The 17038-nt window shown below is 38.2% G+C and overlaps 1 protein-coding gene across 1 annotated transcript in view; it reads right to left on the bottom strand.

Moving 5' to 3' along the window:
- Nucleotides 1–17038, bottom strand: part of abtb2b (ankyrin repeat and BTB (POZ) domain containing 2b) — a 58230-nt gene that overhangs the window by 21634 nt on the left and 19558 nt on the right. Inside the window, exon 2 of the mRNA XM_030137599.1 lies at nucleotides 2723–2872. Within this exon, the coding sequence (XP_029993459.1) occupies nucleotides 2723–2872 (150 nt within the window). The remainder of the gene's footprint in view (nucleotides 1–2722; nucleotides 2873–17038) is intronic.

The following is a 17038-nucleotide window of genomic DNA, read 5'->3' as shown; positions in this document are numbered from 1 at the left end:
GGAATTCTGGCCCAAGATGGAGAGCCTCTCCCAGGCTTTCCAGTCCATATTATGTCCTGAGGCTAAACTGAGCTGTGGGGGTCAGAGGGTTATGAAATACTTCATTCTAAGATGACAACTTATATTGGATTTTTTTTTTTTTTTTTTGAGGCCAAAAAGTCAAAACACTGTGACACATTCACCTTCTTAATACATATTTGTAAAATGTGGAAATGAGAGAAAACACTTAAAATACAGAGACATTTCGACGAATTAGGTAACCTGAAGATGTCGACTAAACTCACACAGTAATAACTTTCTCAGTGGATTCACTGTGACCACTCAATTATAATCAGGGTTACAGGCTTAGGCAGAAAGCTCAATTTATTTTTTTGGCTAGTCCAGCACTGATCTTTAATATTTCTTTTAGTCAGCTGGAGCTTCACATACTAGCAATTTCCCATAGCTGGAGGAAGACCACCGCTGAGCTGCAAATGAAATTTTCAAACACTTCTGAAGACATCTTTCCAAGCCAGGCTATTGGTTACGCTATATTTCCAACAGTTTTGGACATTTAGTTGAGATGTCCAATGCCCTGCCATCCGTTATCCATCATGTTTATGTATGCTGTGTGTTCCTGTGTCTGGCCAAGTCCAGTCTGGAGATCCAGCAGGACTCGGCAGCTCGGTACAGATGCTCCTGTGTCTGCCGGGTCCCTTGAGCTTAGATGAGCGTGCCAAGTCCTCTGTGTTTTTGTTGTGTGTATGTGTATCGATGACTGTTTGCGTGTGTAGGCGTGAATGACTGTAAAGCATGCCAGTCCTGCCCAGAACAGCCCAGCTTCACACCACCAAAGAGATGTGGCACAAAGAGAGCACTGAGCAAGTGAGAGAAAGAGTGTGTCTGTGTCGGGGAGCGTGTGTACACTTTCTTAATGCCTCGCTAACGGCCGTGGTGTATGAACGTGGCCTTGTACTGGGGAAACAAATGGCAGAGTGTTAGTTAATTTGGAGAGGGAAACCTATCCCCTCTTCGGCCAACACTAATCTCCATCCCTCCTCCTCTTTCCCTGCCCTGACAACCTCACTCTTCACCTCTCTACCTCTCCATCATTTCACATCTGACAAACCCCACACCCCACAGATCTAAATCCTGCGTCGCCCACTATGCCCTCCGTCCTTAAACTTAATCCCTTCCATTTCCAAACTCCTTTCCTACAGCTCCCCCTTCCTTTCTCCTCTCTTGCCTCAATTCTAGTTCTGTCTCACCTCCATCGCCACATTCACATTAAACAAACAGCACATACAGTAAAATACAGTCTGATGTGTATATCACGGACTGATAATATTTTCATTCCATATTAGTAAGTAAAAAAGCACTTTTCACAGATAAAAATCACAAAGTGCTGTACATAAAATGGGTGCAATTAAAAAAGAAACACAGGAATAATTTATCCTTAAAAAAAATAAAAAAGGATAAATCCATCAACCAAAAGCTTTCCTACATAAAAACGTCTTAAGTTGCTTTTTAAAAGAGTCCACAGAGTCGACCACACGGAGGGACAGGGGCAGGTCATTCCAGAGTCTGGGGTCTACAGCCTGAAAGGACAGGTCTCCCCGGGTTTTAAAACGAGTCTTTGGGACCTTCAGGAGGCTCTGGCCTGAAGACCTAAGGGTGCACCCTGAGAAGTAGGAGCACAACAAGTTGGCAACATAATGGGGAGCCTGGCCATGCAGCGCCCGGAAAGCCAGGACTAAAAGTTTAAAATCAATACGAAATTTGACTCAAAAAGTTAAGACAGTAAAGCAGAGACCTTCCCTATGCAACAGCTCGAGTCTTTTCATTAGCGAATATAAATCTAGGCATTTTAAAAGACTTTTAAACATAATAACTGGCACACCATTATTTTTAATATGGATGCTATATGTGACCTCTGACCTCTGATGTACTCAGATATATTGTTAAAAGCCCAATAAACACACTATTGTGTACATACAAGTAATATACTGCCAGGAAATCTAAATGAAGCCTCTAAATGAAGTCCCTAATGGCATTTTAACAGTAGCATACATATTGTGTACCGTATACTTTTCCATTAAAACTACATTTACCAAATTGCCTTCAACAAATAATGCTTCTCTTTTAGTAGCCATATAAAACAAACTAAGAAAGCAGGAAAACAATGTCCATAAAGAGAATAAAGATTATCAAGGGATATAAGTATACAATGACGAAATAAAGTCTGAGACAGCTGACTAAGTATTTTGTCATTACCTAACAAAAAAGAAAAAAAAAAAAAAAGAAAGAAAGAAACAGGCCACCGTGTAGTCTGTGTTGACCTGATGTATCCTGCTTGGTAAAGTAAGCAAACAAGCAGGCAACAAAATATACAACGGGACAGACTATATGGAAACAGAGCAATTATCACTCTGTTCTCAAGGGTTCCAAGTGCAAAAAGCAATTTCATTCATTATTTATAGAAAGGAGGAAATTTGATGTTTTTCACAGTAAAGCACAAGATGGAATGATAAGTCGCAGAGTGAGGGAATGTAATCTCTGCTAAGCAACTTTGTGAAACGTGTTTTTGCCAAAAAAGATACCTCTTGTCTTTCATCAAATGACAGTAGGGATGTCTTAGAAAAACAGACATTACCTGGACTGTTATACGGAGAATGTTATTAAGTATCGCAGCTGTTACAATTGAGTAGTTGAAATAATTGTGTTACAATCTGCTAACACTCACTGAGTTCAGAGATGCTGCCCACACACGTAGCCAGCAGGGACTGTTCCAGCGTCCTCAGCTCCAGTTGGGCATAGGCATCCTCCCTGCTGTCCACAGACGTCTGCTGGTTCTCCGTGTAGGGACTGAAATGGGCCGGAAGAGACAAAACGCCTACAAAAAAAAAGAGACAGGCATTTAGAATTAATATAATCTGTTTGGGTGCAGTGTAAAAAGGGCAATCAGAAATCCACATTGCCCCTACAGCAGGCCCACAACAACTGCTGGTAGTATTTACTTAGTGTAACACTAATCCTAGTAACATGTAACCTGTAGAGCTGAGGGCAAATAAACACACAAGGGAACGTGAGCCTTGGTCTCAACACAGAGAGGAAAATAAACAGAGTCAACAATGACATTAGGCTAATATAAACAACAGAAATGAACAGTCTGGTGCATTTTTCTTTCTGCTTATGAAAAAAAAACAGCACAGATTATAGCTTCACCATGTAATATAATGTTATTGTAGAAAAATAATTGAGTCGGAAATTTCAAAGCAACATGGATAGTCACATCAGAAACACTTTACACTTGTAAGATAATGTTTTTCACAAGATATAGGGATGAGGGTTAATAATTGTCACCGTATGTTCACTGTTGTTTATGTATATATTTCTTTCTTTGAGTTATTTATTATTCATTTATTCGCCAGCACAACTAAGAAACAGACAGGTAGAAGATTATATGTGTATTTGCACATGTGTATGTGTACTTGTATGTTGTGGGTATATGTATAAATGTACATGGGTCAAAACACGGTATTCAAAATCTCTCTGACGGGACATTCTAGAGACAATTTGACATATTAGTGTTGCTAAATGACCCACATTTTTACTTTTAATTCATTTTTGTTTTAGTTGGACCATAAGAGATTATAAAAAAACAACGAGCTACTTTATGTCGAAATAAATGTTGGAATGGCAATCAATTAAAGTTCGCTCTCTGACGGGACATTACTGTGTTTTGACCTATGCACGCATGTATGTGTATATGGATGAATGAGTGTGTGTGAATATTCTTTTATATTTATATATCTAATGTAAAAAGGGAGAGGGACATATATATTATTAATAATATTTTATGGAGAGGGGGTGGGATTAAATAAATTGCACTTCTTCCAACCCCTTTTCGGGCATATAAATGGAACTATTGTGCTTTTCTTCTGTCTAAGATTGTTATGATTGTTGATATTTGTATTATTATGTATGTTTTGCTTGTTTGCATATATGTTAAATTTCATTGCATGTTTGGAATAAATCACTAAATCACAATCACAGAAATACGAACTGAAATACAGTGGGATTAATCTATTCGTTTAAGAAGAATAAGCTTTATTGCCATTGCAAATACTTTTGTACAGTGCAACGAAATTTGGTTTTACCTTCTGTAAGGTGCACAGGTAAATCCACACATCAACTAAACAGTGAAGAATAAAAAGTGTAAGTATAAAACAGGAGAATAAAAAGACAATTTAAATATAAAAAACAGTCATTTAAAAAAAGGCGCACACACACAACAAAGTGAGTCGGTGTTTAATGATGTCAACAACAATCTGTCAGCGTAGGATTGAAAAGCTCAAAGATCACCATCAACTCCAGAAACATCAAACCCCGTTTTTAACTTTTCTACATCTACTAGATTTCTCACTGTATGTCAGGTTGTTTTCGGTGAAGAGAAGTGATAAGACAAAGCCTTATGGGATTTTTGTCTTTTTTTGTGTACTATGAAAACTATGGCTATTAGTGTAACTAGGGTCAATCTAGGACATGTGTGGTATTTCCTCTTCAGCTGAATCTCCCGAGACAAAGCCAACCCAGCCCAGCTATCTCCTGACATGGTGAATGTAATGTTAAAAAGGAGGATGGAAGTCAAATTCAGATAACATTAAAGAGCGCAATTGGTCAAAACTCCCTTGTAAACACAGACAACAGTAAAATCCTGATGATTAATGTAACAGATTAACACCAGGTTTACTCCTTTATTCAACATGACAGCTGGTTGTCAGGGTAATCGGTGGTGAGGAAGTGACATCACTCTTACATAAACCAGAGATGTCGTCATGTGCGTTCATTGCTGTGTACCCCCCCCCCCCCTTTGTTTTCTTCTCTCCAGCTAACACGAATAAAAGTTGTGATGAGTGATGATGAGACCACACTGAGATGGTTCTCTGCTTTTGGTAACTCTCGGGGGTCTATTAGCTCTACTTCTTCATTAAGTCTGTCTGTTTTGAAACCAGGAGCAATATATGTTTGTGTAACATCCAGCGCTATTAGCTACTGTGTGTCTATTTGATCCGAATGAACATGGATGCCCAAAAGCTAACCTTTATTTTGGCTTAAGAATCAGAGGCGAGGTTCCTGCCAAGCCAGAGAAAATAAGTGGGGGATGACTTGGGATAGAAAAAAAAGAAATGGAAAGAGGAAAGATGATCGGGGCAGGTTTCTGATTTATTTACAAAACCTGAGGGGAGAAAAACCTCCTCATCTCATACTTTCCCAAAAGGGAATGGATGGGCTGCCATCCCTAAAATGACATTCCCATGTGCTTCCGGGCAAGCAGTGTCTTCTTATTGGAATCTGTGAGGGATGCTGAGAAGAAAAGCTGATGATGCGTGTTCGAGAAATTCCTTTAAGCTTACTCTGAGGTAAGAAAAAAAAAACAAAAAAACAGCTGACTGAGTTCAGGGGAACAAGGGAAAGAATATTTTATAACCATTTGGCAACCAATACATCTTTTTACAGAACACTGTCACGCTTACAAACATATTTGTGCATCATAAATCACATAGTTCAACCTGGAGACGGTAAACACATCCTGCAGTTTCCAAAGGTCAACTGATCTGATCAAATACTAGAGCAGACTTTCAGACAATAAAAGATTACCTGTGTTTTACGGCTTATATTTAGCACCCTGTATATAAAGTACATCCCATATCACATCTATAAACCCTATAGAAGACAGACAGATGAGGTCAAGGGCGTCACAGATGGACAGCCCACTACTTTTTGACTCATAACTTTTTAACCAGACAAGTTTAAGATAAATATTACACATAACTGGAAAGGTCTAAATGGCATCTTAAACATACTCAAAGGGCAAAATTTAGTTTCAAATATTTTTAAATGAAAAATATCAAAAACTACTGCGTCACAGATGGACAAAAAATTAACGTCTGTTTTTTGCAAGAATTACAAAGTTCTCAAAAATGAAGATCATATGACATTTTCATCCTAAAATGTATTCAGTGTATACCTTAAACCCTCTATTTTACAACCTAATAATTGGTTAGAGGAAAATAAAAATTTATCATACATAATTAGCTAGAGTTCTGGAAAATGGCAGCGTCATGGATGGACAACAAAAGTAAATATCAAATTAAACATTTTTTATTTCAATTATCAATATGATATACTTTTTTTTTTTTTTTTTTACAATATTTACAAAATACAAATAATATTCACATTATATTCACATGTATTTTGCATAGATATATGCTTTTTTTTTTTCATTTTAAACACTGTGTTTAGAATATGACATATAGTCAAATATCAATGTATTTGGAATAAATTTACTTTATTCATGAAAGTTTATAAAATGAACCCAGAATGATGGCAGAAACTTTGTCACTTTCCAAACATTCACACTTATAAAAATTCTCAAAATTTTTTTTTCCACAATTTTTTTTCTCATTTCAGAATACATTCTCCTGAAAATATAAGTAATTACTCACCCAAAAATATCAGTTTGGTGTAGATTATTGTAATTTAATTCTTTTGACCAGATGTTAACCTTCCCTTGACTTTGCCCAGATGTAGGCTCAGTTGTTAGCAGCTACGTAATGACACACTTTAATTGGATCACGTGGTGTTGGTGACGGTAGCCATTTGTAATAATCACCTGCTCACTCTAGGTAAGGGTTCGTAGTGAGTGGGTGATGGGTAAAAGCCTGCTTTTGCTGACCACTTCCTGCTTTGCCCTTTTAAAGTACTATGTTTTGCTGTTGTGGATTACTTTGATGGCTGTTTACTGCTGTTTTGTGGATTTACCTGAACATTAATTAACTGAATCGTAAGATGTTTTAACACCTGGATACTTGATGATTTTCTTTGATATGAAATAAAGGAACCTTGCTTTAAACTTTGGATTACTCTTTGGACTAAAACGTGTCGGGCAGTTTCCCCTGTTCAGCTGCTCAGTGACTCAAACCTTTGCTAGACAGTCGCCAATAAACCCTGTTTTCTGCTTTCCGTTTGACTAAATCAAAGCATATGCTGCAGTGACATCTACATAATGAAATGACTCTATTTGGCCTGTATAACCAAAATTGTTGTTAATGGTTTCTGCTCTGATTCCCAGCAGTGAAGGGCATTGTCAGCTAAACAGGCGGCTGTAACGCAAAGGCTGACCTGTGTGACTTGTGTTATGTTTGTGTGTCTCGTGCAAGTTGCCAGCAGGATTGGTTCCATTTATAAAGCAAGGTTTATGACCCACAGTAAAGGCTTTATCTGCCTCATCACATTGCCACACTCTGTTTTGTCTTACATGCAATAGTAGTTACCCCAGAGGACAGTAAAACATTGTGTTATCTGTGTACGGACACAGCACATTATTTCTTTAACAACAAAAGGCGGGTATCCCATAATGCATCTACTGGGTGTACATCCTGTGCTGCACGTGATATCATAAGCTCTACATTGGTTGATCTACTATGAGATGCATGTTATTGAGCGGGACTTCCTGATTTGGAGCTACATTACACATATATGTTGTCCTCCTAAAACAAACAGAAGAGGATATAGTCCATATATATTATTGATCATGAATGAAAACCAAAACATCTCTCTGCCCCAGCATAGTTATGCAGCCTAAGGCAATTCAGTGTCATTCAAAACTCCATCTCTCTCTCTCGTACTTTCTCTGCACCATCTGACTTGTATAATATGTGCTGACTGCTCATTCTAATACAATGGAAACAGCTGCCTCTAGCAGAGGACTGCTGCTACAATGACCTTGCATGTCAGATAAACAAACTGTACACAAGCCTAAACACATACTTATGCACTCATACGACTATAATAAACTGAATTCTGTCCATATAGTTTGTTTCCTTGAAATATACACTGTACTGAGTGTCTTTGTCAATTAAACAGCAGCCTCTGCTTTCACAGCTGGTTACCTAACCCTAGAAATGCTACTGTTCATACATAAACATGGCTGTGAATCTATTTTTTATTAAGGGCTTTCACATAAGGTACGTTAGGTGAGGTACATTTATCACAGCAGTGTCTACACAACTGAGAACCCTTATATTTATTGTGATACTCTCTCTTGCTCTGCATAATCTCCTTAACTGACTTATCATTCACTAGCATGGTTTACATAAATGAAGTGGCAGTTTTTAATGTATATAAGAGCCTGTTGTTGCACTGGAAAAAATGCCCCTCTAAAAACAAGTGAAAAAAAATATTAATACAAGATGTTTGAATTAAGCAAAAAAATCTGCCAACTGAGCGAGTGAAAATCATCTTGGTAAGATTTCTTGAAATAAGATTTTTGAGACCTATTGTCTAAAAATAAGTTCTTATATCTCACTGAAAAGTTACTCTTTAGTAGGCGTGTGTATTGGCAAGAATCTGGCGATACGATACAAATCACAATACTGGGATCACGATACAATATATCACGATATAGTATAATACTGTTAAAAAGGCAATTTTTTGTTTGTTTCTTTTAAAATGATTATTTCCTTGAAGAATTGAATTACACTACAAATATGCACAAATACTAAACGCATTTTTATTTGATCACAACAGGATCTAATGCTATATCACAAAATTTTCCTCTGTTAAAATGTAAATTATGTTTTACAGACATTACAGATTAAGATCCTGTTCAAATGTTCATATTCTATTAGTTCATTACTAACATCATAACATTTTTGTGCAATCCCAACAAAGGAACTAACATTATTTAAGAAAAGAGAGTTAAATAATAATAAACTATAAGCAAAAAACAAAAATGAACCTCCACAATACCTGCATTTGAATAAATACCTAAAAATACCGATAAAGTACTTGAAATGAATATTGCAGAACCAATATTTTCTTACACCCCTACTCTTTAGGTGATTATGTCTTATTTTAAGTGTGATGAGATATTCTGACAAGAAATGAGAAAAATACACTTGGTAAGATTTAGATTTTTTCCAGTGTGGATACTAGCATAAACTGGTGGCATTCGTGCCTCCTGAATTTAGAAACATGTCATCTCATTTGCATCTCTGAGAGTGTGTGAGAAATCCAAAGTGTTTACAGGTGTGTCTGTGTACGTGTGGAAACATGTGTGAATGGCTGAGCAATATTCTCCAAATCGAAGTCTCTTAGTGTGATTCACAAGAGCATCACACTGACATCATTCCAGTCCTCAAACTGAACCTCTCTGCATAGAACACATTCAATAGTTCAGAATAGAAACCTAATAATAACCCTAAGACTAATGAAACCTATGTTAAGAAGCAGCGTAGAATAGATCACAGGGAATTATGATCAGCTGTTAAAGACTAGGCCATGATGATTGGGTTGCAATCCAAAAGAATTCATGGAAAAGTACTTTCTCACTGAATTGTAGGAATTTGCATGGAAATGTGTGGTTCGCTTCTTTAAAACACCAGCACAGAGAGGTTCAAATGTGGACACATGTTGGAGGTTATGTAGAATGAATAAAGCTCATCACCATCATCTATTTGGGAGCTGTCCTAAATTGTCTCTTTATTGGAAGAAACTAAAACAAAGCATTGATAAAGTGATTGGGGCAAGGTTTCCTTTCAATTTTGAAACTATGTTCTTAGGCAAACAACCAGACTGTGTAAAAAATATCTGTTGAATATTTTGTTGGTTGCTAGCAAGGAAGTAATCACTAGAAAATGGATGAATGACAAACTACCCACATTAGAAGATTGGATAGAGCTTGTTAAAGAAATTTCCCTGATGGAGAAACTTTGCTTTGAGACTAGAAAATGACAAATTTGAGGAATGTTGGAAACCATGGATGGACTTTATGAACACTAAAAAGGAACAAATCCCACTGTTGTTTAGCTCCTATATGACTATTGTTTGTATTATCATTATTATTATTATTTTTTTTATGTTTTCTTTAAAAAAAAGGGGGGGGGGGGGGATTAAGAAGTGAAAACACTGGGGATATACACAGAAAAACAGTTGTATTGATAGATTGTTTTGTTCTTTTCAGAAAAGAAAGGAAATACAGAAAAACACCACTGTAAAAGATTGTATGTGTGTAACGGAGTTAATGTATGTAGTGTGTGATTCCACTTGCCATCTCACACTGTTTTATTGTATTAATTACAATTTTATTTTATTGCCATTGAACGCAACACCCCTGCGGACTAGGGTCGTGCACCCCAGGGAGATAGCAACAGTTTCGCTGTGCTGTCTACCTGGTAAGTCCTGTTATTATTTTACATTTTTTATATTTTAATTTCATATCTAAGTGATTATATTACACTATTATATTTGTGTAATGCTTAGCTCCCTATCGATTGAGGATATTCTTGAGTGAAAATTACGATATTTTTAATTATTTGTTCATGGCATGATTAACATGTGGTGTGTTAGCTAGCTTTGACTTTTTTCATTTTAGCTTAGCAGTGTGAGAACAAGGCTCGGGTGTTATTAATGAGACTGACTGTATACTTTTCTGCCAGGAATAAATGGCAAGTGTCCAAAGAAGTTCGGTTTTGTCATATCTAACACAACGCACGAATACAACCGCTACATGTGCATGTGAATGTAAGACATGCAAAATCAAATTAAAACTTGAGTAACAAAAAAAAGACTAGGCCACATTTTTTGCTTGTTTCCAAAACCAATTACAGTAATTTGAATCGTCAACTTCATCATGAGAGAATAGACTTAAGCCTATATAAACCATTCTTAAAATACCCCAAGGTTTGACCTCCGGTGACACAGTTCAAATCTGAAATCTTATCAAAGTTTCAATTGAAATCTGAGGCTTTCAGACACCACCACACTCCCACTAGTTCCCACAGTCCCACCCCATTGCTCGCTTCACCACTGAACCCCAGCCTGCGTCATCTGGGCCTGATGCAGGTCCACAAGCCAACCAGGGCCTGTCCCCACCACCACCACTAATATCATGGGCACCGACAGCTCCATGCACGGTTTTTCTCTGGCACTGAGGAAGAATCTCAGGGTATAAACACAGGGGAGGGGATGGGAGGAAACGCTGCGAGGAGAGCGGGGACGTCACAGTCGCGGACTTCTGTTGGAAGAGGAATGAGTCATACAGAGAAGGGACATGACTGAGGTGGGGCAGGGGGGAATATGTGAGACTATGAGGAGGGTGAGGCAGGGGAAGACAAGTGGCACAAGGGATCCATTCTTTTGCGGCCATTATGGTTCCATTTCTGAGGTTGACCCTGCAGATGTCATGTGGGAATCCCAGCTACAAATCACAGCTGAAACTTACCACAAAGCCTGTGGCAGTCCTCAGCCCATCCAAACTATCTCTTAAAACCATTACATTACTCTCCATGCTCAGCCAAGCTATCATTCACAATGATGTCGGTGTTACTGCTTTAAACAAGGTCAGAAAAATCCGACAACTACTTTTTCTTAAGTTAAAGGTTTTCTGAAACTACGCCAAGTTGGGCTGTCACTTTTAATTAAGTGTTTTTATGAGTTATAGTGCATCAATAATAACACTGTCAACTCTCTACATCCAATTTTCAATATAATGTCAAGAAATTGCTTTGAACGTCAGCTTCACAAGCTGTCAAATGTGCCAAAATACACTTTCTAACAGCTGACGAATCTGAACACGTCTCAGCCTTCCCACGCATTTCTCAACTATCAATCTTTGTTAATTTCTCGTGTTATCATACATTATTTTTATCAGAGTCACAGCTGACCACTAGTTCAGAAAATATCTAGCGTTTGGAGGATATTAATGCTCCTCATATCTCCTTCTTCAGCTTTTTTGGAAGGTATTTGGGCTTTACCTTCTGTAACTGGCCAGAACAAGCAGAAAGAACAGTTCGTATTTCTTCAGCCACTGCAAAACTGAACGTTTTGAATCAACTCAGGATAATATTTCCACTTCTGAGTTTATTAAGCCAGCATTCATAAATCAATATAACACACCTTTGTGTCTATTTAACTATTTATGTAATAAATTCACTTAAATAATGTGACTCCGCTGAACATAAACAGCAAATGAATAGTTGATGACGTTGTTACCTTGGGTTAAGCAGATACTAGAGACACATTTTCTCTTAAAAAGATTCAGCCCTTGAACGTCTCTCCTTGTGCTGCCATATTCCACCACTGCCTTTAGTCTTCATCTCTGTTCCCACCGGTTTAGCCCTGGCAACAGTACATTTTTGAGCCATAATTGGTCTGTGTGCTCATTTGTTTTGTCTACCAAAGGGAGGGTGTTTGAAAGACTGAAGGACATGATCGTCTTTTCTCCTGTTATACGTTCTCAGTAAGCGAACAGAGAAACACCAAGACTTCAGAGAATGTGTGCGCAGTCACACACAGAGCAGTCAACACCTGCCCTGCCTCATTTAACAGTCTCTTCATTCATTATATGGTGGACAGATCAGAGAGCTAACGAAAAGGGGCTTCAAAGCTACTTCCCCTGCCCAGAAAGCAGCTCTGATTCCGGTCCAAGAGGCAGAGCCGGTCCCTGTGTGGAGGCTGGAGGGAGGACAGTCACACAATAGTACAGTGTTTGACAGGGTGTGTATCTGTCCCACAGTCTCCTGATCTCCTCTTTCTTTCATAGAGTGTATCTTTTACACAATAAAAGACACACACATGCTTGTGCTTCCTTTCATGGCAGCGGAATCCATAGGCCAGATGTGATCCATCCCTCATAGGGTCGGGCTCTTGTTTTCACCCTTAAAGGCTTAAAAAACACCTGTTTTTTTACACTTTCAACTTCACCCAGACATAAACATTGACCACATTCTTCTGTTTTAACAGGTTGTGCACCACACACAGATCTTTTATTGGAGACCATGAGCATGAACTTAAATGGTACCAGTAAGCTTGATGAATGAATTCTCAGTACTATGGAACAAAAAGGGATAATCTTTGTTCATCTGCAGTGAGCGAAGGTTGTCAAAGTTAAGGGTTAAAAATATCCATAAGTTTGCTTGCTCTGGCAGACCCTCCACAGGATCCTTATCTAAACAGAATTCAAGTGGGACAGAGCACTATTGAGAACGTTAAAGTAGCCTATTAGTATTTGGACTAAAAATAATCATGCATTTGAGAAGTTAACATGTAAGTGTGTCCTTCAAAATATGAACTCCCCACATGGACGGACAGAGAAGTATTCATAAGCTGAGGCTGCTTATGCTCAAATTCTGGCCAGTTTTAAATGACCATTCAATAAAGTCTTTGTGTTCAAATTGAGATATTTCTGAAAAAAATTGCATCAAAAATATGACTTAACTCGGTCATACCCAAGTGCACACACATAGACAAACAAACACGCCTGTTAAAGTCGGATAAATCATGAAATCTGACAGACAAGTGAAGTGGGGTCTGGTCGATGTCCCTTGACACCTCTAGTGACCCCCCTAACTGCAAGGGATCATGGGTCAGAGGTCCTGCTGAGGCTAAAAGAGGAAGTAACCTTATCATCTGTGTACAAAGCAGCTTCCTTAAATCCATGAGTGCGGACACCCACACACATCCATAAATCACAACATGAGACCAGCGAAGATTCAAAAAGAAAACTCCTATATCTGGTAAAATGTATAAGAATCAAACGACGGATAAAAACCACTGCTGTTTTTAGATTAATGCCGTTATCTACCAATATATTTTACAGACTCGACAAACCACAGCTTGTTTGTTGCCTCAGAAGTCAAATCACAGAGGGGATAAAAACTAAGGTTTGGAAGGTTCAAATGTAGTTCCTGCCCACAAGCTAGAGGTAAGATATGAGGCTTTCCTTGCTGTTAGATGTCTGCCAGGATTCCCAGAATAATTGAAACAGGCTCTTGGCTGGCTGATATTTCAAAGGGAGAGAAATCTTAAGGAAATGTATAACTCTTGCCTGCTTTTCTACTTGTAAACACTAACAAGAAAATAAGACGTATCAGACAAGAAAATAAAAATATCAGTGACTCAGTGTGGATTTGAGTACATCTGGAATGTGCAAACACTTACAAATCATTACAAATGCAACAATATGATTTTAAAGCTGCTCGTGTAAATATGCCTACCATAACGCCAAAATACTCATCCAGTTAGGAGTGATGGGATTTGAGAGGGGGGCTTTGGTTTCACACAATGATCACTATACTCTCCTCTACATTACTAACCCTAATCCTAAACATGACTTCAGTTTCTCCATCCCCCACTTCTTGCACTTTCTTTCAGCTTTCCCCACGCTCCTTCTTTCTAATCATGTTTTATATTTTACATTCCAGACCAACTGTGGTGACTGTGGCTATCTAGTCTCATTCAGCATTCCCCATTTCCATATGAGACACCACTTCACAAAGTGTTCAGCAAAGGGACAGTATAGGTCCATTACTGAATGGCATGTTTTTATAGGTTTCGCTGGCTGATTGTGCAGAACTGCGACTGCAAATACACCCTATATGGAGCCCGGTTTTGTTTTCCCTAATGACATGGGGCCGTGGATATTACACACACTGCAATAGCACACGCACGTAAACATCTAACCACAAACCCGCCCTCTCATAATTGAATCCACTTTTACTATAAGGATGATGTCATCATCTAAACCGATGCCAAGCTTGACGTATAAAAATGCAGGAAAAAGTCAGGAGGCCAAACTATAAAGGTGCCGACCACATGCTTTGGTGTGCACAGCAATTCACTTTTAAAAAAGAAAACAACACCTCCTTCCAGAGTAAAAGAGTTATCCATTTTCTTTAGAACAGAAGAATAGTCACCCTCGCTTTCAAGAACAATCTACCCTCTATTCAGCGCTTCCACAAACATACAACAGGGACCGGTCTTGGCAAAGCACAAAGCATGTGTGTGAGTGCACTAATTACTCCCATTCTGTCTGTGTGATCAACTCATTTTCTTTCAGCTGGACCTAGTGAACAAGAACAGAGAGCCAGTCAGTTTGGATGGCAGACAACACATTCATTGAGCACCGGCCTGAACCTGAACTCTATCCTCACATATAACCAGTCAAACACACACTGAGGTGAATTCAACATTGAGCTAGAGGTGAAGTGTAAAAGAATGGACACTCCAGGTCTAGAAATTTAAACTGGAGTAAAACCGGATATGAGGATTTCTCACAAGTGATCATTATTTCTGATCTAAAGCAATGCTTTCATATTTAGAATCCTGTTGAACTGCAGAACTAAAGGCAGACGCAGTGTTTCTGTGCCACCATTTGCTCAGTTGCATTATTCATGACAGATCCTTCTTACAGATCCTTTTTAATGTCTTATAGTGTAATTAAAAATGAGCATTAAAGGTTCAATGCATAACATTTGTGTGTGCTTATGTGGAGTATGTGTTGTGCTGGGATCTGGTTGCTTTTTGGCTTCATTGTTAATCTGACTGTAGCATTGTGGCCACTGTAAAAGAGGACAAATGAAGGAGTAAGCATAAGGGTTTTCACAGAAATAAAACCAGCCTAAATCATTCTCATAGTAATAGGCATACAGGTTATTACAGATGTATGACCGAGACACTAGGGCTGGATGATACATTGAATTCACCTCATTTGAAAGCCATGAAAAATGATTAAATTGGACAATTGGCATTGGCTTTACAAAAATTCAACAGATCTTGCAGTATATGAATTGCAAATGTGTTTGTCAAGTCATATTTGACACTGTTTTAGTAAAGAACAAATATTTTAGAATAGTGTTTTATGTTCAGTCATGTAGCTAGAAATCCGCCGACTAAAACTTAGAATGGTCTCTTACATTTAAAAATAAATATTTACTTTAGGGCAATATTGTCCAGCTCTGTACGACATTCTTTAAATATGTTATGCATCTTGTACATAGTGAACCTTTAAAGTTAGACATCATCACTTGTCATATACATCACTACCTCAACCCTGTCCTGAATAACATCCATAAAGCTTTGATTTAGTCAGTAATTACATACTAGCCCCTATCTCTAACAGTCTGTCTGTCCTAATGTCCTTAGTCCAGACATTCATCAATACACTTTAAGGGTGCTGTGCTGCGTCTGTCCCACAGCACTGGCAGCTTCAAAGAGTCACAGGTACTTCATTCTGGAGAAGCCTAAGGATAAACTCATAACACCAAATTATACCCAACTTCCACGGTCAAATCTGAAGTTTTGCTGTAAGAGAGTTCCCACAGTCCAAGAAGCGGGTTTGATAGAAGGACTTAGAGCTTGACGTTTCAAAGAAGTGTATCCAAATTCCCCCCTTGTAAATCTAAAGCAGCTTTCTGCTGATTAACATTCCGTGTTGGGCAGGGTAGAGAGCAAATCATGACGCAGAACAGACTGAGTCAAATGGGGGGAAAAACAAGGGTGGGGGGATGGTGGCTGGATTACAATTAGTACTGGAGGTTCACTCGCTCTCTCAATCACTTTTTCTTACTCCCTCTCTTACTCTCCCAAACTAAATCTCTGGACTTAGTTTTACAGCAGAGTGGAAAATAAGCTCAGGAAAGGAAAGGCAAACCACTTTCTGGGCAGCCGCTGATTGTTGTTCACTTACACAAACACACAAGTGGGCTGTACAGTACAGTATGCCTGTGTATGGGATTCACAGTGTGGCTTCTATCTGCACCAGATACAGTCAGTGTTGAAAGAACATTTTCTGGCGCAACAAAGGCTTGTATATCTAAATACGAGTACAAATTATGACTGGAAAATAATGTGCATTGAATTCAATTAGTTTTTGATTTAGACAAATGGCAAAATCCAAAACTGAGATTACTTTTTTCTTCGGTTTCAATCCAACCCAACTTTATTTATAGAGTGCTTTAAAACAACCAGAGGCCCAAAGTGATATATTGTATAAAAAAAGCGACATTATGAAATACCTAAAAGTCATAAAATACCCAAAACATAGTAAATAAAATGAATAAAACATAGTATAAAATATGAGCAATCTACAGAATTTACATAAACCAGCAGGTTTAAAAAAAAAAAAAAAAAAATCAACATTGTACATTTTGTTGTAAGCCAAAGAAAAGAGGTGAGTTTTAAGAAGACTTAAAGATCAACAGTGAGTTGGCCTTTC

The sequence above is a fragment of the Sphaeramia orbicularis genome, chromosome 6 (assembly GCF_902148855.1).
Source record: "Sphaeramia orbicularis chromosome 6, fSphaOr1.1, whole genome shotgun sequence".
In the NCBI taxonomy this organism is placed as follows: Eukaryota; Metazoa; Chordata; class Actinopteri; order Kurtiformes; family Apogonidae; genus Sphaeramia; species Sphaeramia orbicularis.
This window is presented reverse-complemented; position numbering and strand designations above follow the sequence as displayed.